At 25.0% G+C, this 24,747-nt stretch overlaps 1 protein-coding gene across 2 annotated transcripts; it reads right to left on the reverse strand.

Moving 5' to 3' along the window:
• Positions 1-1,802: 1,802 nt before the first annotated feature.
• Positions 1,803-24,575, reverse strand: LOC135928005 (adipocyte plasma membrane-associated protein-like). Of its 2 annotated transcripts, XM_065464310.1 has the most exons (9): positions 20,821-20,911; positions 20,553-20,666; positions 16,753-16,871; positions 16,574-16,663; positions 16,019-16,141; positions 13,421-13,589; positions 13,186-13,320; positions 11,836-12,028; positions 1,803-2,225 (listed from the first exon to the last, which is right to left on the reverse strand). In XM_065464310.1, the coding sequence occupies exons 1-9, from the start codon at positions 20,901-20,903 to the stop codon at positions 2,013-2,015; spliced, it is 1,239 nt and encodes a 412-aa protein (XP_065320382.1). In that variant the 5' UTR covers positions 20,904-20,911; the 3' UTR covers positions 1,803-2,012. The 2 variants fall into 2 exon arrangements, with proteins under 2 accessions (XP_065320382.1, XP_065320383.1); XM_065464311.1 differs by lacking the exons at positions 20,553-20,666; positions 20,821-20,911 and adding an exon at positions 24,514-24,575.
• Positions 24,576-24,747: the final 172 nt, after the last annotated feature.

Raw genomic sequence — 24,747 nt, forward strand, 5'->3', positions numbered from 1 at the left:
CATATTCACTGAAAATTTAATTAAACATGTTTACAATATATATTTTTACCTATTTGCTTCAAAAAAATTCGAAAAAACTTAAAAAGACGATCATGACAATTGTCACTTTTCTAAGGTACATATTCACTGAAAATTTAATTTAACATGTTTACAATATATATTTTTACCTATTTGCTTCAAAAAATTCGAAAAAACTTAAAAAGACGATCATGACAATTGTCACTTTTCTAAGGTACATATTCACTGAAAATTTAATTTAACATGTTTACAATATATATTTTTACCTATTTGCTTCAAAAAATTCGAAAAAACTTAAAAATGACGATTATGACAATTGTCACATTTCTAAGGTACATATTCACTGAAAATTTAATTTAACATGTTCACAACATATATTTTTTGCCTCAAAAAAATTCGAAAAACTTAAAAATGACGATTATGACAATTGTCACTTTTCTAAGGTACATATACACTGAAAATTTAATTTAAAATGTTTACAATATATATATTTACCTATTTGCTTCAAAAAAATTCGAAAAAATTTAAAGATGACGATTATGACAATTGTCACTTTTCTAAGGTACATATTCACTGAAAATTTAATTAAACATGTTTACAATATATATTTTTACCTATTTGCTTAAAAAAAAATTCGAAAAAACTTAAAAATAACGATTATGACAAATTTTAACGCAAGCCGACCAAATGGGTCGGCTTAACAGGCCCATTAGGTCGGGTTGGGTCATGGTCGATTTTTCAACCCTGGCTCAGGGTTGAGCAGATTTCTACGACTTCGGCTCGGGTTGTGGGTAGTAAAAAACCAACCATTTAACAACACTACATTTTAGGTCATTTGACGTTTTTTCATAAATTTTCATACGAATAGGTGGACAATAGCCGTTCTAACAAAATCTTTCAAATGTTTAAATGGCAATTTAAAATTAATATGTAGGTTATTAGTAGTTACTTGTGTTGAGATTAATTAATATTCTTTGAAATAATAAATTCGTTTTTTTTATCAGGTTCTTAAGTGTCTTTATTCCAATGAACATTTTTTTTATGGACTAACATTTAAAAAAATTAAATCTCTAAAAAATGTTGAGTAAGTATGATTATTTACGAATGATTTATAATATTTAAAAAAATGATAATTTAGTATATTTAATATTTACCAATAATTTTGAATATACAAATAATTTGTCCGAATAATAAAGATGAGGTACTAATTTTTATGATTATTTCTTGTATTCGCTCGAATTTTGAATCGACTAATTGTGTTCGAATCAGATCGCATTACAATGATTCTTATTAACCCTATTTTTTTAAACAAATTATAAAATAGCAAATAAAAAGAACCTTTTAATTTATTTTTAAATTTTGGTATAAATTAAAAAATAAAAATATTCAAACATAAATATTAAAATTTTCCCCTATGAATTTATAGAGTACTAATAATTATTGCTAACAAATTTATAATAATTAATTTTCATATTAATAATTAAATTAACCATAAAGTAAATTCATATTTATCGTAGACATATATTTATACAGAAAGGTTAGAAATAGAAGGAGTACGGAGATTATATTGACAAATAGTGAATTCTCAAATTTATTAAGGTAGATTTATGATACTCATACTTGAAGATATTAATTAATAATATAATTATTGGTTAATTAATTTATTTCTTTAAATGTAAAGGAAGTTATAAATAATATTGCCGAATATTTTAAATTTAACGCGCTGAAGACCTAGAAGGATATTAACTATGAAATCAAATAATTTTTTTACAGGGATCAAATCATAAAATGCATATAAAGTGTTTTATTATAATATTTGGAAATATTTTTTTTTTATAAAAAATATAAAAATATTTATATAATGTGTAAATAGTTATAAGTTATCATGCATAATTATTAATTAACAATTTTCAAAACGATTAAATAGTGAAATATTGCTTTTAGTGCTTTATAATATCTGTTGAATTGTGAAGTTATGAAAATCATTTATAATATCACAATTTATCAAGATTTAAAACGGAGTAAAAGGGGGTTACATATGAGCCCAAATATAGCTTGTTATTGAATTCGTGCGCTTCGCTTATGGCAAACACGTATCTTCCTTTTGGATCGTGAAAGCTTCGAATAATTTTGCCAGTCTTCCCATCTAATTCAACAATCAACCCATATTTTGGCAAAAGCATACTAATCCAAGAGGGATCAATCAACTGAACAATCTTATATTTTATATTGTTATTAATATATAAATGATAAGATTTTACTTAATAATTTTACGTGGAATTTAAGTTAAATTTATTTATAAATTGGAGGGTGATCCAGTTGGAAATGAATTTTATATGTTCAACTTCAATCCTCCACCCTTCCTCCAAATTTATTAATATTCTAAAACTCCAAAAAAAAAATACAATAATCTTTATTATGCTTAGAAATGTATATAAAATATGCACCATTTTGATGAACCCCTTTATTCAATTCAGAAAGTTATTTTATTATAACTTTAATAATTTGTTGTTTTTAGTTATGAAAATGATTTCTACATTTCGATTTTTTTAAAATATACTATGGAAGAAAACTATTTTACCTTGTTTTTCAAGTTTTGTCCGGTTGAAACTGAAAATCAAATATGATTTATTTAGAAATCAGTTCTACGCTTAGCTAAAAACAGGGATCTATTGTAACCATCATCGGTTCGGTTCAGATAAAATTATATTAAGGTTCAGGTTCGGTTTATACAAAAAATAATGATAACTCGGTTTGAAACCCGGTTCAAAATTTTTCCCATTCTATTATTACTGCACATAAAAATATAACTAAGTGTTATTAAAAACTTCGATTAAGCCAATTCTAAAAAAAGGCGAAATCAATGTTTCAGCCCAACAAATATTAACTAAGCCTTGCTCGAGGTTTAGAAACTATTTTGTTAAAATCTTGATTTTGCCGTTTTTTAGATAGACTCGGGTTTTTAAAGGTAATACACCTGATTTATAAATAGAATTTAATTATTAAATATAATATAAATAACTATTTAAATTATTTACTAAAAAATATTTATTGAGCTATATAAAATATTTTCAATCCTCTATTAATTCTTCAAACCCATTCGCAAGACCTTATAAAAAATTTTTTAATTTGATAAAAATTCTCTAGATTTTGCATTTTTTTGTTAAGTCGTGTCTTAATTTATAATGCTTAAATTAATACTTAAAATCACCTAAATTTGTGTTTTTAATGGATATTAAGTTATTAAATTTAAAATTATTAGAAAAGATAAATAATGGATTCTCTTTTTCATTTCCCTAAAAATGAAATGTATTATATAACTTTATCTTTATACACATTTAAATTTTACCACATTCTATAAAATAGTAAATTTAATTTAGATAAACATGATTTAAAAAATATGATATGGGGGGAAGGGGGGGGGTGACTTAAACTAAACTATATCAATGTAGAATTAAGAGTGCCTAGTTAAATTATAAAAAATATTGTATATAGAATTATAAATTTTATTTAAAAAGAATTTTTTAAGGTGTAGCGCGGCCAGCCAACGCCAACTCTACAGGTGACGGTTAATTCGTCGCGCCGATGAACCCCGATAAAAATTTTAAAAAACCTCCACAACCGATTGAGACTTCGGCACACAGGTCTAGTAATGCTTTCCATTTTTTAACGTTTTTAGGTAAATACATTTCAGATCTTTATAATTTTTATATTCCATTAATTAAATGTATTATCAATCAATATTATGCTGTTTATTATTATGATACAGAGTTCAACAGAGCGATATATTATTTTTGGTGTAGTTTTTATTTAATTTCCTGGTCGTGATTCTTTAAAAGAATTTTCAATAAATTAGAGATTTACAGCACACGTGACACAACATTTTGTATCAAAATCATACATATATAATCCAAAACATTCGAATATATACTGAAATTAATCATTTACATTAAAGCTGAAGGTATATGACCTATGCATTATCAAAATTAATGTTTATTTTAATTTAAGCCATATATAATAACTAAATGCAATTATTTATTAGTAGTGTTGTAAACGAAAGCGTTCATTTTGAAAGCGTTCGTGAACGAAGTTCTTTTTTTTTGAAAAAAATGATGAACGGCGTTCCTTTTATTTTTGACGAACTTTGAACATGAACGCGATCCTTTTTTATGACGAACGCGTTCGAATTTAACGTTCGTTCAATTTTAAAAACATTTTTTATTTTTATTTATTTGTAAAATTTAATATTAATCCAAATTGCTTATATTATATAATCAGTTGTTTTTCCCTTTTCGCATTTCATTTTTTTTAACAAGCCAATATTATAGTTTATTAATTTGAATATTATTGTTTATATTTTAATTTAATAGATTAGCATAAGTATGTATATTATTGTTTCATCAACATCATCATCTGTTTCTGAAATTCAAAATCAGATGAATTAACATTACCATGGCCCAAATATGATAAATATTTTACAGTAACATCCTATATTGAAGGAACTAAAATGTGTCCAAAAAGTATTATATCAGTTTCAAAATCTTCAAGTTCCAATTTAAAACGAGATTAGATAGTAAGTAAAATCATTAAATTTGAAGAAAAAATGCATTTGATTTGACCCCAACAATAACGATAGTTATTTTAAATTAAAAAAATGTGGCCTAAAATATGGTCAACCATTGATAGATGCAGATGGGATTAATAAAAGGTGCTGACACTATCAAATTAATTACATAAATTTTATTTTTTTAAAGATTCGAACATATATATGAAGTTCAATATTTTCTTTCTGCAATTATACATCCAGTATTCAAGCTTCATATGTATAATGGTTTTCAAGGATATAATTTTTTTAATATATGAAAAATAAGAAAATTATATTCGAATTAATTTTAATTTCGCATATAATATTAATTTCGCATATAATATTAATTTAGCGAAATATATTTTTTTTGGTTTTAATGATTGTATTTTAGATAAAGAGATTTTTTAAAAAAAGAATTTACTTCAGTGCAGTTCTTATTTCTGTGCCAATTCTTATTTCAGTGTTAGTTTTTGTTTCACAGCGAGCAGTTCGCAACAATTTGGTGTCGTGTAAAAAAAAGATACCTACAATTACAAACAGGTTAGTCAGCGTAACCAATTACTACCTATCTATACGAAGGCCATAATAAAAATAAAATTTTGGGGATAAAGGTAAAATATATTTTTAATTTTATTTTGAAATATATATTTGTATAACAATAATGATGATCGTAATCATTTTTATATATCTATTATCCTTAACTAAAGTAAAAATATTTTTAATCAAGGTTTTAATTAATATTTTATAATTTTGTTTGTTCAATAAAAATAAGAGTCGAGAATATAAAAATTGAAATATAAAAGAAATTAAATTTTTTTTGTATTTACCATGTTTAATCGCAAACAAACTATCAAGACACTTAATTATGTGAAATGCAGAAATAATTATTTCTATTTAATTTTATTAATACTTATTAGATTAATTTATATATAGAGGAGAAATAAATTAAAGAGTATATTGACAAAGGATTAAAATTAATTAAAAAATTGATGAAAGGGAAAAAATTATTGATGATATATCTAAATTTAAAGGTGAAAAAATGGAAATATGGAAAGGAAATAATATTAACGATATTAAAAAAATTAATATCGATAGAGATACTGAAAAAGGAAAAAATGAATGGAGGAAAATTTTGAAAAATTAATGTTGGAAAAGGATAAAATTAAAAGAAAATTAGAAGGAAGGAAAAGATGAAGTGGCCGAAATAAGTAAAATGGATATAAAAAATGGAATAGAAATATTAAAAATGAAAGAAAAGGGAATTAACGGAGTAATAATAGATGAATTGGAAAAAATAAAATTGGAAATAATAAGAAATAAAAAAGAAAAAGAAGAAATTAAGAAAATAATGAAGAGAATATATGAAGATATTGAACATGAAAAAGGAAAGAGGAAGAAATGGAAATAAAAAGAAGGAGGAAATGGAGAAAGTTAAAGCAAAAAAAATGGAGAATTTTTAGATTGGTAGTAGGAAAAATGAGAATGAAAAATAAAAGAAATGGAGGAGCAAATAAAAAAAGGGAAAAATGAAACTGAGTTTAATAAAGAAAATAATTGAGGGCAAAATGTATAACAAAGAGAAGATCGTAGAAATCGGACCGTGTTTTATTGCGGAAAATATGGTCATATAAGCAGAGATTGTAATGAAAAAATAATGCAGAGAGCTTTACCAATTATCTGTGGAAGATGCGAAAATATTGGTCATAATGCCGAAAAATGTTATGTCAACCTTCAAAATAGATGAAAATGAAAGAAAAGTAATGTCGTGTTCAAATTGTTGAAGAACAGGACATACTTCGATAGATGTTTCAGGAGAGAACAAACAGGTGTCAGTGATTTTCCATCGGTTGCGTTCCGGCTTGTTAAAAATGAGTTACCGAATGTAATAATGTAATACCTATGGAAACGAAAAATGAAGGAAATAATGCTCATTGTTGTAGAAATCTTGGTAATTATGTGCGGGATTGTCATATAGCATGATTGTATGATAGTGAAAAGAAAACACTAAAATAAAAATCGGAAGAATTTCAATGTCATGTGTCTGAACTTTTTGATATTTTATGACTGTGGTAATTTCATTTGGAAATTAAAGAATTAAGGAGATATATAGAAAGTTGTAAATTTAATGAATTTTAAATTAAATGTCAAAGGATAAATTATAAAAATATAGGGGTCAATGTGCACATTTTAAATGATGGGAAAGTTATTAATGAGGGAATGCTACCAATGATTTATTTCTTTGTGAACATGTTTGTAAAAACAAGGTTCGATTGAAATTATGGGAGGTGGAATGGGCAAATTGTATAAAGCGTGAGATAAAATTAATATTAAAAATTTTTGAAGTTTAATGAATCTAAGTATTCTTTTAAAAAAAATTCCCAATAAAAATCACCATAGCTTATTCGGACCAATGATAATATCATACCATATTAAACATCATTCATTTTAAGCTACCATAACATATATATAATTCTTGGGTTAATGATAAGTAGGGCTGTGCCGATATTAAATATCGGATCGGTACCGATATTTAGCGTTTTCCGAAAATATCAGATCGGGCCGATACCTGTAAAAACCGATCCGATCTTATTACTTTTCTTTTTTTTGTTATTTTATTTTATGTATATTTATTTTACATTATTATAATATTTTCTAAATTTTATTTCTTCATTAAAATAGATTTATAATATTTTAAAAGTTTTATTTTATAAAAATAGAAAGGTACGGTACACCCAAAGTTTTATTTATTTTAAAACTTTTTAAATAACGCCAATTTTTTTATAAAGTTTTATTTATTTTAAAACTTTTTAAATAACGCCAATTTTTTTATTTAAATAAAAGAATTTTTTTAAATATGGTATCCGAATTATGGAAATATTTTACAAAAGACAAAGATAATTTTGCAAAATGCGTTATCTGCGGAATCATCTGATTCTGCCTTAAATACGGCAGGAGATATAGATAGTCCATATCGTAGAAGCTTATATCGAGAAAATCTGGAGGCTCTCATATTTATTAAAAAAATCTATTTTATTATTACAATTTTATAATTCATACCAACATAAAATGGATATATTATTAAATATATATTTTTTTATTATAGTCTTAATTGTAGAAATAAAAAAATTAAAATAAATTCATAATTCGATTTTTTGCATAAAAAAATATTGATTTCTTAATTACATTTGGTTCAAACGGGGATGACTAAAAATCAGTATAAATATCAAATCGGTATCGGATCGGTTTTGAAGCAATATCTGAAAATATCGGATCGGATAGTGAAAAATATGTGGATCGGTATTACTTATCAAATTTGTTTTTGTTTATTTTTCATTTAGGTATTATCAAATTTATTTATAATATATATTTAAAAAGTCGCATAATCGGCAAGAGCTTTGATTACCGATACAATGGTTTTGGGTTCGAGCAAGGATCTTTTTTTTATTAATAGAACTTTGTGGTTCCGTCCTTGCTGGGATGATATATAGGAGGCCGGACTCGACCACGTGATTCCGTATAATATATGTTAAATAATTAGGGCCTTATTAAATTTTAATAAATTTTGGTCGATATTTAGAAAATTAGGTAGATATTTAAAAAATTGCCATCCTTTTTTGACGAGGAAGTAGAGGATGGATTGGAGGGGGATACCTTATCTAAATTTTTTGAAGCAAAGGACAAAACAATAAATGTTTTTAATAAATTTCCCACTTTGAGTTGTTTATTAAATATAATACCGCAATCCCCTCATCTATCCCAGTAGAGCGAGTTTTTAGAATAGCCCGTATTAACTGCCAAGCGTTCCTGTCTATCAGATGGAAATATTTAAAAACAATTGTTATTAAAAATTAATATTTTTTTATAGATAAAAATATATTTTTATTCGCTATATTATATTATATTGTATTAATAATTATATTATCAAAATAAAACTATTATTATTTAACATGGCTAATAAATTGTGTTAAAAAATATGACATTTATCTATATTAAATTGAATTTTAAAAAAATTTATTATAAAATTTTGAACGAACGTGAACGCGTTCCTTTCTTTTTGAAAGTGAACTTGAATGTGAACGCTTTCGATTTTTGTCAATGAAGATTAAACGCGTTCAATTTTTTAGAATATTAGTGATGATTTAAAGAGTTAATCAAAATATCTTCATAAATGCAAATTTAATATTCAATAATTTGTTTTGTAATTGAGGATTAAATCCATGCATTCGTATATTAAGTGAAACTAGTCCATTCAATCGATTTTAATGTGGTATCTGAGTTAGGTTTTAATTCCCGCTATGAAGAAAAGGTCCTTTCATTTATATTTGTACTAATTGGCATGTTGCCAAGATATAGTAATTTTAATATATTTGGAAAAAACTACAAATTCTTCCATGGTTTTTCTTGTAGGATTATTAATTAATTAATCTTTCATACCAAGATTTAAAATCAATTCTGAAATTAATTGATCATCAGATACATTTATATTCTCTGAATAAAATTAAGCTAAATATTTATTTTCAATATCAATATTTAATATATCTTAAGACAAATCTCGTAATAGTATTTGTAAATTAAATAAAGCCATTTGATGAATCCCAAATTACTCATTGATTTGAGTCAAAGGTGTATCCAAAAGTGGAATAAAAACGGTTATTTTAATGGAACGATTGTAGATGCAAGTCGAGGCTTGAGTATCTCAAAATTATATAATCTAACTTTCGTCTCAATAATCACATAAATCTCGTGAAATTCTTATTTCTTAGTTCTCTAAGTTGTAATATAATATTCGTGAAACCCAGGCGCGTACGCAGGAATTTGGTCTGGGAGGTGGGGAAGGGAGGGATAATATAATTTTTTAAGAAATATTATTGTTATTTAAAAATTGTATTTTGTATGTTTTTAGCTAATTTTTCAATTATCTCATACTTGCTTGGCGTTAAATGCCTATGAATATTCAAAAGATCCAAATCATTCAATCTACTTTCAGAAGTTGTACTTCATAGGTATGTTTTTCAGAAACTTACAGGCAAGGCTCCCGGGTCGGACCATATTTTAATTTTTTTTTAAATACCCGGGCCAGGCTCGAAATTTTTTTTAAAAAAACACCCGGGCTGGGCCTGAAAATTTAAAATATCCCTATAAAAAAAATATCCCAACTGGGCTGTATATTTTAAAACCAAATATTTGAAATTGCCATTATTAGCTATAAAAGTCAAAAATAAATATAATATATTTTAAAAAAATTCGGGCCGGGCCTGAAAATTTTTTTAAAAAAAACTTCAAAAAAATTTTGAAATAAAATTTGGGCCGTGCCTTGCAAATGGTACCTCTGCAGGGCACTGTTACTCTTCTTAAAAAAGAGAATGTTCTCTCATTAGTTTACTAATGGGAAGAGTTGCTAATATATATATAACCATTTTAATACATTGGGAATATAATCTAAAATGTGTTTGAAATAATGCAAAGCATCCATAGCATTTTTTGGGACTGTATCAACCATAGTTAATCTTTTAATCATAGTTATTCAGCTAATAAGGCATTATAAGATACTTTAACATCTTCATGATAAAAATTTAACAAATATTTATTTTTTTTTCTATCACCATCTGAAAAAGGTTGGAAAGGCTTTTGTGGAAGAAATATCTGCGGATTGGTAAATGCTGCATGATGAATTAAAAACCATTCATTTATTTGGGTTATAAATGTATCTAAGAGGACAAATATTAAACACGTATAGCTCTGCTTTTGACTCAACAATAACATAAAATATGAAATTTTTTATCAACATTAGCTCTAATTTTCTTGAGTTCTAATAAAATGATCTCCGCTATTCTCATCTTCTTAATCAAGTCAATATCATGTTTTTGAAAAGTATTACATAAAATAGTTTTATAATTAAATAGTACATTCTAATGAGAAAAAAATTTTGTAATAAGTATTGAATCCAATAATTTTCTTGCTTCTGAGGAAATATTTATTTCAAGCCATTGTGATATTTCAATAATAGCATTAATAATCGGCTCTTCTAACTCTGTAAAAGCTGTTAGTGCTTGATGGCGGAGACTCGATCTCGTTGGATAAGTTTGCAATTTCGTTCTACCTGTTGGACAAGGAGTTTCAGGGATAATTAATATTTGACTAGAAATTTAGATAAATAATACGCCAATAAAATTTGAAAATAAAGATAAATATTACGCCAAGGAAAACGTGAAATCGAAATTAATTTATAACTTAGTAGATGAATGTGATAAATAAATATAATTAAATATTAACAAATATAAATTAATATTAACAATAATATTTTTGAAAAATATAATTCAGCATCTGTATTTTTTGTGGAGGGTGGGATTTGTCCCTTGCCCCCCCCCACGCTGTGTACGCGCCTGGTGAAACCACAGCCAAATCCATATCATTTTTTGAAAAATATTGCATAAAACTATTATGTCATAAAGTAATTTATTAATACATATACCAATGCGGGGAAAATAGGCTGTTGAATTTAATAATGATATCTAGTTCAGAACATTTTCTAAGGGCAATCAAAATACCCTTTTAGATCCAAAAATGCTGTAACAGCTTGATATCGAAGGGTCCTTCATGTCCGGTTTTTGCAGTTTTTTTCTTCTTGTTGTATAAAAAGTCTTAAGAATAATTCTATTTAGCACATTGTGTCTAAAAAATGATTTCTAACCTCCTGAAGACCTTATTTCTTTTTTATCTATCTTTCTAGATTCTTCATTTTGTTCGATAATTTGCAATCATTGTGCCTCAGTTTGTGAAGATAAATAATCAGCTATTATGATTATTGTGTTGGGGTTTGGGTTATATATTTGAAATCATTGTGCCTCAGATTATGAATATAAATAATCAGTTATTGTGTTGGGTTTGGGTTATATATTTTTTATATTAAATTATATTACTTTTAGGTTTTTGGTTGATAAAATTTTCTAATATCCATCTTAAGGTTTAAAAAAATGCAAAAATATTCTTCAAATTTTCGTAGAAAAAATATTAATATACACAAGGAAAAAATTTAAAAATTAATTTAAACTTTTTGCTAAAATTTAAAATAGAATATAACCTATTTGAAATAGAATATAATCTATTTTAAATTGCATTTCGCAATCTACGTGCCTGTCTGGGTTAATATAGTATGTAATCATTGACTTAATAAAATGCTACTCAAAATTTTATTTTGAAATTTATTATTTCTAAAAATAATTCATATTCACTTTAAATAGATAACGTTTAAGTTGTGGGTACGGGGCAAGAGAGTCTAAAGGAGAGAAAAAACCTTGTGCCCTTATAGAGGCTGCAGCGACCCATATATTTCCTTTGGAATTGTATTTTATGTTATCTGGAATGAGGGGAAGGTTAGAAGCAAATACCTCTAATTTTCCTTTATTTGGGCCTCTTAGATTGAATCTGTGAAATAAAATTATAAATAAAGATAGAAAACTCAAAATTTAAATGAAATATATTTTATTGTTTCAGCTTTATTTATTATAAAAAAAATTAATAATTTGTTTAATTCTGGGTTTGATAAATGAATAAGAAATAATCATACATACATATAAAAAAATATGGCTTAAAACATAATTAAGTAGGATGAAAAGGAACTAGACGAGATTCCTGTCTAACCGATAAAGGCTCTCTTATTCGATATATGAGCAAAGTTAAAACTTCGAAAAGGGGTGGTTATGAGTAACTAATATCAGAAGGATGAATAGCACTCTCTGCAAATCTTATATTGCTGATAGATCTCCTCTCCATCAAAAGAAATAGTAATAGCAACCTCGATCTTAACATCTTACATGTCATCATCTGGATTTCCTAAAAGAAATAAGAATTGTATGAATTTCAACACATTTCTACTTTTCTGGTAGTTTTATAGATTTTTTTATATAAAAAAATACCATTCAGTGGATCAAAATATATAGCTGATTTAAATTGTGGCTTTCATTAATGATATTTAAAGAAATATGTTGTATAGGTAATATCGATTTTTTTGGTTTGAATCAAAACATTTTAACAGAGCATTACAAAAAAAGGTTATTTGCTATGGTAAAATAATATGCATCAATTTATAAGGATGATTACTCCATTTATTTTTAGATGTAATCTAAAATTGTTTACTATTCATTTAAATTTTTTATAGCTCCTTAATCACAAGTATGAGTTATTCAGAATGATTTCTCAACTTCATAAAGTACCACTTTTCTGAAATTAGTAAGTTGTTTGTTGTATTATCTTTTTAACAAAAAATTATCAATGATAAATAATGTTTTATTATTAGGAAAAATTATGAATGGAGGCATTGTTGTCTGTAAGATGAATGTAATTTACCTGCTAAAAAACTTTATGAAGGAGATTAAACTGGTTCCAGATTATAATATTTTGGCTAGCTCTCTTTAGTATTTTCCTATAATGTTTCGATTATGTCTTAGAAAATTATAGTGATTCTTTGTTTCAGTTTTAAGGTTCGAAGACTTGTAATAACAATTTTATTTGAAAGAAAAAGATACAATAGTAAAAAAAATACAATGTACGATAAACCAAAAACACTATATTAAAAAAATTACTTTAATATACGAGCTTTGACTGATTCTGAGATTAGAAGGTAATCATGATTAGGGGATATCAACAATCCATTAGGAAAAATCAAACCATCGACCGCAACGTTAAGTTCTTTCGTTTTAGGGTTGTATTTATAAACTCTAAATAGTTTTATTAAAATATTATAAATATATTTACATGATGAGTAAATTAAATGTATCCACATTTCACTAAATGTGAAATTTATATATACATACATACTTTCCATCAGGTCTAGCCTCTAAGATGGCTTTCATAAAATCTTTTCTATTCCATTTGGTACTAGAGGATGTAAAATATATGTCGTTCTTTTCATCTAACTGTAGACTGTTTAAGAATTTAATATTCCTGCTATTCAAGTATGCTTTGTCCAATATGGTATCGATTTTTTCTAAAAATTATTTTACATATTAGATATTAACTACTCAAGCGCATTTTGGCGGTTCTGTTCAGTCCAAAAACAAGATTTAGGCCAGCTGACATATTACAGAACATTCCTGAAAACATATTTAATTTACGGACAAATTTTATTCACTCTATGAGAAATTTGTGAATTTTGGTGAAAGTATAAGTAAATACTTGGGTGTTGAAAGACACATTTTAAAACTCACTTTGCCTAATACGATGATCCAATTCAACATTTCGATTTATGTTCACTATTTAAACAAAGAATTTTTTATAATTGATAAAATATCTTTTATATTTACCAGTCCATCCTTTAAATAAAATGATGGCATTAAGGTGCTTAACAATGCTCGAGTAAATATTAATAAATAAAGAGGTGTAATAATTTATGGCGCCGATAATTAAAAAAAAATTCTAATTATTTTGAAAGAGTTTAATTAATATGTGATATTATTTTTGTTACATTATCCACAAAAAAAAAGATTTATAAAAATATTTTAGTTTGATTTATTGTAGTAATTTTTTTTTATATTTTTATAAATTAAAAATCAATGTAAATATCGGACTCGTATTAATTCTGGAAGTGAATATCAGGAAATATTAGCTATTTAAAAAAATTTGTGAATTGGCACAGTCATAAATTTAAATATAACATAATAATAAATAACAAATGTGTTTGTTAATAAAATACAAGTAAAAATATAACTTGCCTCTTATATATTTTTAAGAACATTCCAAACACGTGGGGAATAGGCCTATAGAAAATTATTCGATATGAAATTTAAGTTGTGCGCTATTAAATATCGGATCAGGCCGATACCTGTAAAAACCCTGATCCTATCTTTTTACTTTTTTGTTATTTTATGTAATATATATTTATATAATTTATTTTACCTTATTATAATATTCCAAAAGATTTTTTATTTATTTTTATTAAAATTGAAAGATTCGAAATCTTTTTATATTTTTTATTCATTTTTAAAACAATGAAAATGCACAACATCCCCTTTGAAAATCAAAGAGAAACTAGTAACAAATAAAATAATTGAAATCAATAGTAATGTAGATGACCTGTCATACTTGAAAGAAATCAAGGAATCTTTATATCTAGACCGTATAATAACTTATTTTTCATATTTTATCTAGTATTGCTTGGATGGGTTATGATTGATCTATTTGTTTGGGTGGTATCTGATTATTTTTCAAACCCAACAAAAGATTGGGTTGAATTTTTTTTATTAAACCCACTATATTAAAAATGCTAATTTCATGTGTGTTTATTTAGATAACTCTAATAACATTGATATTGATATTATACCCCTTGTGGATCCACTTGATTATTGGAGAATTAATGCTAAAATGTATCTAATTTTGTCAAAACTTTCATGTAAATTTTTGGCGCCTCCTGCAACCACTGTCCCTGAGTCTGTCTTCAGTAAGGCAGGAGATATAGATAGTCCACATTGTAGAAGCTTAGAGGCTCTCATATTTATTTAAAAATCTAATATATTATAATTTTATATATTAAATATTAAAATTTTATAATTCATACCAACATGTATATATATATTATTCAAAATAAAATGGATACATAATTAAATATATATATTTTTTTGAAATTGGTTTTAATTGTAGAAATAAAAATATAAAAATTAAATTAAATGGATAATTGGATTTTTTGCATAGAAAATATGGATTTTTTAATTATATTTGGTTCAAATGGTGGTGGTAAAAAATCAATATAAATATCTGATTGGTATCGGATCGGTTTTGAACCAATATCGGGAAATATAGGATCGGATCAGTGAAAAATATGGTTCGGTACAGCCTGAAATTTAAGAATACGAATGCTGCATTATTCGATTCGATTTTTGGATGGCCTGGCGGGGAACTAGGTTTATTAAATATTTATTCGTATCAATATTTTTAAAAAGCTATTATTTTGAAATTTTTATACTTTGTAAATATTCATAATTAATAATGATAAAAGGCCACACTGTCAATCTATATTTTATTTTTTTATCGGCATTTGCAGTACAATTCTAAAAATCGCATGTCTATGAAAAAAGAATGAATTTTATCAGTATTTTTTGGATAATTTCCCGGAAAAAAAAATAAATAAAGATAACACTCCTTTAGAGCTTAGAGATTATTTTTCGCTTGCTAAAAATACTATATTAATTGATTCGAAATTTACAAATCAAATCCGAATAACTCATTCAATTCTATTTTCTGGAGGCCTGTGGTGAACATACAGTTACGGTTTCCTTTTCGATTTTGAATCGCAATTGATTCATAGTTATATCAAGACATAATCAATTCAAATTGTTTAAGGATGACTTATTAAAAAATAACTTGATTTTAGCCATAAAAATTTTTAAACGAATTAAGTTTCATTCAAATTTATGGATTTACTTATGGTACTGGTAACGTTAACGGTGTATATTCCAAGGTAAGAGTCAACTATATAAAGTAAACCATGAGAGTTGAATTCTATGCCTAAAGGTCTACCACAGGTATCCTCATCATCTAAAGAATCTAAAAAATAATTTATTATAATCGATTCAAATATAATCTTAATTCTATGTCTAGGCACCGAGGTAGGTATTTTTTTAAATTAGAAAAGGTTATTATCTATATCCCCAATTCGATAACAAATATGTTTGCAGTTGAATTAAAAAAGAAAATTATAATATAGCTTTTTTTAACATAGCGTTCTTTGTCAATGCTAATTAGACGAGTGTTTTTGATAAAAAGTAACTATGGGTTTGAAAAAGCTATACATATACTTCAGGAATCGAGACTTTTAAGTAGAATTAAACAAGATGGCGACTTAAATTCAAAAAGCCCATATTTTAATAAAATTTAAGTTATTAGCATAATTATATTATTAAAATATAAAAAAACACAATACACAATTCAGAATTATAATATACAACTTATATAAAAAAATATATATATATATTTTACCACAAGGAGGCTTGCCAATTCTTGCAACAAATTCTATTCTTGATTCTTTCAATTTAAATATCCCTTTTTTGGTACTAGTATATATCTCATCTGTAAATAAATGAATTTCAATATTTCGTTAATATAACTGTCTATATCGTTAATAGCTATAATAAATATAAATATATTGTTTTTTAAACTATTATAATGTGCAAATGACTCTGGACCAACTAGTTCATTGTATGCCTTTCTTTCAACTCTGGTCAATATATCGTTATGTTGTAGTGCTCCAGTTAGAGCAGGTCTAACTTCATCATACCTAATTTTTATTTTTAAAAATTCTATTCACATTAATTATTTTTATGACTACATATATATTAATATCGATTTAAGATAAAATGCTATTTTAACCAACTTTTCGTTTTTATATTAGAAAATAAGAACTAAAAAAGAAAAAAAATTAAAAACTAAATAAACTCTTCTAGAAAAGTAATATAAAATAAAATACACAACAAAATTTTTCAAAAAATGATATGAATTGAATACAAACTAAACTAATAATCAATCTAGAACATGGTTAGGCTCAGGACTAGAGATGTAAAGGTAGGGAAATTTCCCGGGAAATAACAGGAAATTTCCCGAATTTTCCCTTAATATAAATATATTATTTATTTGCAAAAATTATGATTTATATTTTATAAAATATAATATTTTATTTCAATAATTATGATTTATAATTTAATTTATAAATAATTTTTATTTTCCTCGTGAGTCTTTAAACTTATTTTTTTTATTAGTGCAATCATTGAGTGCAATTTTTCAAATCTATAATTTTAAAAGTACAAAAATAAAGGTAAAATGTTTCACATTATTTCTCATACATAATATTAATGTGATATATTATCGAATTATTAATAATTAATGATATATTTAGATTTGATATATAATAGTGCGCACAAATTGAGCGTTTGCAGTATGTTTGTTAATGTAACGCATCTTTGTTTAGATTGAAAGCAGTATGTTTTTTATTAAAGTTTTTTTATAAGAAATATTTTGGGACATAAAAGATAAACTCAATTCATCAACTTTTATTTTTAATGAAAATGATTTGAAAAGTGTTAAGATGCATATTAAAAAACGAAGGAAATTTTGTTGCCGAGAATATCATTATGAAATCTTCTGGATCCTCGATATTATGGTGTGAAATTAACAGACCGTGAATTAATAGCAGCTTTAAATATAATAAATATTATTTCAGGCCAAATTAATTGCGATATTGGAAAAATTATGGGTAATTTAGCAGAATATCGTTCAAAACAAGGTTTCTGAGCTGGCATATGGGAGAGCTCAATCCATACCAAACCACTCATATGGTGGAAAGGGTTGTGTACAAATCAACCCCTTTGTCAAGTGGCAGTAAGATGTCTTTCGATACCACCCTCAGAAAGAGTCTGGTCAGCATTTGGAAAAATTCATTCAAAAACGAGAAATAGAATAAAGAATGAAAGAGTCGAAAAATTAATATCAATAAGGCATAACATACATTTAAAGGATCATACAAATACATCAAGTTCGGGATATCATCAAAAGAGTTCAGATTCCGATTTATCAATGAAGATATTGATGCTATTTCATTAGCATCCCAAGAATTTTAAATGTAATTTCTGATACATGCTTTTTGTAATTAATAAAGTTATTCAAAAAATGATGTTTATAGTGTATTTATTTTTGTCTTTATTGTTTAATTATATTATTTTCCCTTAGTTCCCCAAATTTAATAAAGTTATTCCATAAAAAAAATTGAAAGGTCTAAAGTATATTTTGTGGTTATTTTTAAATTTTCCGTTATTTCCCGTTTTTTCATCCAATTTTCCCTTTTTTCCCAAATTTTCCCGGGGAAATTTCCCCTGAACCAATTTTCCCAGGAATTTTACATCTATAATCAGAATAATAAAAAGACTGGCCCATACAACAGTTCTAGAAAAAGGTCGGTCCATAAATTGGTCCAAACAATGGAACTCTTGTAGCATCATTATTAAAATGGATTTATCTTAAAGCAAAGCAACTTCCAAAACATATTATTTGGCATTATGGCAGAAAATTTGATAATGATCAAGAAATCGTGACTTACCACATATCATTTACTTTTAAAAATAAATTGTGCACTTTAGACAGTTTTTAGATAGTCATCTGTGCATCAAAGGGTAAAGAAAATATCTTGGCCAGCTAATATTTTTTAAAAACTAAATCATACCAATTTTATTAAATTGTTGGTTTTATGAACATTCAATTTTGTAAAAAAAAATTATTTTATTTCCTGCAATAATGCAGGGTATTTTTTCCAAAATATATCATAGTTAATGTATTTAAAAATATAAATGGCACCATATTTTTAAAATTATCTAATAAAAGTCATTAATTTATTCTTTAATTTTAAGGCATGTATCCCTAAATAAAATTTATTTGATAAATATATTTTCTCTCATCCTTGTCATAAAATTTTAAGTAATTCAAAACACCTAAAAGATATTAAAATTATTTTTAAGTCAAATATTTGTCATAATTTTACACTTGACTTGCTTGTGAAATTTCCATGGCAGATGATTTGGGCAAAATAAAAAAATCATCTATCATGGGAAATTTAAATAAAACTGTGGGTCCACAGGGATATAAGAATTTTGATTTTCTCATTTGTATAATTTTTATTTATTACAAATCCTAACTACAAATTTTTTTCATAAACACAAGTTAAATATTTATTAATATTATGATAGGTAAATTTCTCATTTAAAAAGAAATTCTTTGATATTATAAAATATATAAAAAAATTAGAAAATGGAGAAATATATAAATGCCTCAATAAGTCAAAAATAACAATTTATCTCTTCAAAAAAGTAGGTGAATACTTAGCTTTATTTTTTTCCAATGTGATTCAATCTATCAAAATTTGAAAATGTATTTCTTAGAATTTAAATTAATCTTTGAAAGAAAAGCAACTGTTAAATAAAATTGATTCAATGGATAAGTTTAAAAAATTTGTATCTAATTTCTAATTTTATTTTAAATTCTGACTTGTAAAAATATAAGTTGAAATAAAAATTGATAAATTTATAATTTATGATTAGAAATATAAATATAAATAAAGATCCATAAATGTGTAATTAGACAAAAAATTTATATATATAAACCCATTATATAAAATGTGATAATGTTTGTTATAGTCCCACCTTTTAACAATTTTAGTCTTTATTCACAAACTGACCTATAGAATATGGCAGGTATAGCTAGGATATTTTTTTAATACTATTTATAAATATAAAAAATGTTTAAGAGATACTCAGTTCAAGGGCAAAGAAGCACTAGGCCTACTAATGTATTACATTTACATATCTTATAAAACTTAAGTCATTGTTTGCAATATTAAATCATTGTGAGATTTTAAAATTAATAAATAAGCATCATTTTATATATTTGTTTTATATCAACTATTAGAAAAATAAAAATTATAATGATTATAAATGAATTGATTTTTCATGATCAAATATATTCTAAAATTAGTTTAGTTATTTTCTCAATTATATTAATGGAATAAAGAAATATACTATGAGATAGTATGTTGTATGACTGATAATGTTTTTATATAAAATGTTTAGTGCTCAATGACATTTAAAATAGCTTAACTTTTTTTAGAGAAATGATTGCATTATACTAAGGGAGTCTGATCTATATTGGCTTGTGGGTGGAAGAAATGGCACTGATAAGTTGGGCCATAGAAAATAAATCATGGGCCAGATTAGCCACTATACTAATATATATATGTTTTCAATATTAGTAATGTTATAATAAATGCAAATCAATATTCAATACTTTACATCAAGATATATACAATTAATAGAAATCTTTTAGGAAGCCATCATTAAATTCTAAATAAATATGAAAATAATTAATGGTTTTGTTTGGCAAAAAAAAATAATTTTTATCAAATATACATTATATTTACTTATAGCTATATGATTGAATACTATCAGGTAAAAATATTATTAGAACAGAAGTAACTATGGCTAAAAAGAGAAGTAAGCCAATTGTGATCAATGCTAAACTTTTTCCATTCGCTCTTGATTTATTTTATTTATAAATAGGTAAAAATAAAATTTTAAAAAATTTAAATAAATATATTTTAAAAACTTAAAATTTGTTTATATTTTTAATACTTAGGCCCTAAGCTAAATAAAAAAATTACAAAGCATAAATACTATTTAATATTTTACTTAGGGATTTTTTTATATACACGTTTTTCATTTCCATTTAAAACCCTCTTTTCGTTTAATTTTCTACGTCGCAAATTTTCCATGCTTTTAAATTTGGGCCCTCTATTTCGAATAAATGAAAACATAAATAAGCTAAAATGGCCGTATAGGCGAAATATTCATGCATAAATATGCATTATGCACATGCATCAGCGACGAAGCGTCCTAAAAACTTAAATAAACTTAGGTAACTCACTGAAACTTGGGAGTTTTAAATATTATTTTTTTTTTAATTTTTTTTTTATTTATTTTTTTTTAAATATTTTTTTTATATATTTTTTTTAAATATTTTTTTTTAAATTTTTTTAATTTTTTTTTTTTTAAATATTTTTTTATTTAAAAATAATAAATATTCGATCATGTGGATAGGGGTTGAAATTTTTTGATGTAATAATAATTCAAAGTTTCATTCTAAAGTTTTAAGAATTTTATAATATTTTCATGTGAAAATTTTCACAATTCTTTAATTTTACATTAAAAATGGAAAAGGCGTTTGCTATATTAATGGCTTTTTGTGAAATGATACGAACATGAAACATTAAAAAATGTTTATCTTTTCATATATATTTCAATTGCGGATCACTATTTACGATATTATGTTACTTCCATCTCAGGAATCAGGCAAATTTTTTTTCATTTTATCATATCTTTATTTATAGATTACCTATTAACCTTTGCAACATTTTTTCCACCTTATCCAAATAAAAGATTCATAAGTCATTGAAGTAACTCTTTACTGGAACATTATAAATCACATTTTCTACCAACTCTATTATCCTCATCAAAATACAATTTTTTTTGTTCAAATTAATCATAATCTATGTAATATTTTTCATAAACTACAATTAATGAAGAATTATCAAGTAGCATTGTATATATATATATATACTCCTCTAACATCTTCAAATCACCAAAATACATCTCCTTCAAGTTTACTTATCACTCAATTTTTCTTCCTATCTAAATTACCTCAATGACATATATGTCATTGAATTACCTATAAATTACCTATTTACAACTTTTCTTATTATTTAACCAAACCACTATAAATAATTTCTTAATTTACAATATAATTATCTATATTATTTTTTTCCCTAACTTTACTAAATTAGTCTCTTTTTTTTCCTTATTCTCACAAAAAACAATCTTAATAATATTAATATAACAATCTACATGATACTTCCTAACCTTAAATTAAATCGTCTGCTTTTTTTCCTTTTATTCTAGAAAATATCAAATTGTCTACTTTTCTTTTTTTTCTAACAAATACCAAATCCTAAATTTTATCTACTCTTTTCTTATAAACATGCCTTTAAATAAAAAATTAGATATTTACTCCAATGACATATGTCATTGATTTACTCATACAACATAAAATAACTATTACCTTTACCACTATTATATATTCCATTTTTATACATCCATATATATAATAACACATTAATACTATATACAAATTTCTTATTTCTTACCCTAATAATAGGGTATATTGGTATCAATTATTGGATGCTAGCTTATCCACAGGAGGTACCGTCAGTCCTCTTAAATTAAACGGGCCCTAACAATAGGGTAAATTACTGTCAATCAGTGGTATCTGGCTTTTCCACAAGAGGTACCATCATCCCTCTTTAATTAAATGTGTCCTGACAGTAGGGTAATTACTGCCAAACAGTGGATATAAATTTACTGCACTGGATACGCCCTCTTTTGGGTGGTGGAAGCCACTTAATTGTGTGTTTTCCTAGTGAAGGACAAGACAAGACATAAATATAAATGAGAGGAAGATTTTTTTTTAATTCTAGGATGCTCGCTAAGATCTCTCCATAAACGCTAAATACGTTGAGTATGGGTCAATATATCATTAGCGTCTATAAGGCTTCTGATGTGATTGACCGAGTAATAATCATATCCATTAAGATTGTTGTAACTTGGAAAAATATTAAATTTTAAGATTTGTGCCACCTCATATTAAATTTTTTGATAAAAAAAATATTAAAAAAAAAATATAATATAGAAATTTCCGAGTTTCAGTGAGTTACCTAAACTTAATATAATCTTTATACTATGTTGAAAAAACTAATCTGATCGTTAAAAATTAACATAATTTTTATAACGTTAAAAAGATTAATATTATTTTTACTATTTTAAGAAAAATTGCTATCATTTTTCCTACGTTAAAAATTTAGTATTATTTTTTACTGCTTTAAAAAAAATATATGGGAAGCAAATTTAATATTGCTTATTTTTTAAAATTGTTATTTTTAAAAAATCATACTTCATACGATTATTTAGATGTTTTTTTATTATGTTAAAAACATTGGGGAGCCAAATATAAAATTGCTTATTTTTTGAAATAAATAAAGAAAAAATTATGCGAATGCATCGTGAAATTTTACCGATAAAAAATAAGTATTGTAGACGCTAATAAAAAAATGATTTTATATAAAAATAAAAGAGAAAGAAAATTTTTCATATTATATTTTTTTCCTTACTCATATTAAAAAAAAATTTCTTTCCTTACTTATTATAAATAAAAAAATTAATTTAAAACCATTTATAACGGCATCAAAATAATGTTCAGGAAAGATAATATAATCTAAAATAAATAATTTTTTTAAGAGATATATATTATGTATACAAAAATATAAGTTTTAAAAATAAAATAAATATGAATAATAAATAAAAAAATTTTATTTTCTTAATGACGTTTAAGAAAATGTATACAAAATGTTCATGCAAAGTGAAATATATATTTTTATTTTATTTTATTAAAGAAAATAAAGGATGTGTCTTGAATAATATAATTTTAAAACAAAATAAGTATGTAAAAAAATATAAAAAACAAAATATATTTTCCCTGTGAATGTTGAGATGTATAAAAAAATGACTTGAGTAAAATAATTTAAAAATTTGCATCTTTAACATGTTATTTTAAAATATCGTTCCAAATTTAATTCTTGCTTATTGAAAAATGATTCCTTGACAAACTTATCGTTTTTATTTTGCAAAATAAAAATGAACTAAGAATTTGCAAAAATTAAAATAACTCCTCTAGAAAAATAAAATATAAATTTAGGTAAGAAATTATATTAATTAATAATAAAGACTGGACCGATGATAGAGATTGACTGTCATTCATTAGTCATTAGTTTTTATGAAATTTATTTCTAAATATTATATTGTTTCACAAAAAAAGCAGACAATCTAACAATATTATCCATTTTAGTATTGTCTCTACTAAGCCCAGTCATCTTAGCTTAAATTGTATTCCAATTTTGAGTCGTGAGACTAACTATAAATTAAGCGACTCAATTAGCCATAAGAGTTGGCTCGATTAGTCGACTTCAGAGTCGGCTCGTTGATTCGTTTAAGTCGGTTAAATCAGTCGGCTTCAGAGTTGGCTCGATGAATCTGCTTCAGAGTAAGCTCAAAATTTTTCATATATTTCGTAGAGTTAATAATAATAACAGACAGGCTTATTTAAAATATATTTGAACCAACTCTGAAGCTAACCTATCGAGCAAACTCATGCGAATCATTGAGGTGATTAATTTAAAGTCGTAGTTTATGACTACAAGTCGAATTCAGAGTAGTAAAGACTTGAATATTAACAATATTATTTATTTTGATTCGTTAATATAGAAAAAATGTAACTTTTTAGTTTTTACTCCCGAATGCTTTATTAAAATAATAATCCACATCCAGCGTCTACATGAGCGAGAGGGGTAGGAACAGTTTGCATCCTATTTTTTGAGGGGGGTAAGGGGTAGGCTGCTTTAATGGGGGTAGATAAATTTTTGGGGGGGCTATCTATTAAATTTTGAAATGAAATAGGACAAAATTTATTGCTGTAAAAATTAATACTTTTATCATAGAATTATTATAATA

This window comes from Gordionus sp. m RMFG-2023, chromosome 4, assembly GCF_954871325.1.
Source record: "Gordionus sp. m RMFG-2023 chromosome 4, tfGorSpeb1-WG-v2, whole genome shotgun sequence".
NCBI classification, from domain to species: Eukaryota; Metazoa; Nematomorpha; class Gordioida; order Chordodea; family Parachordodidae; genus Gordionus; species Gordionus sp. m RMFG-2023.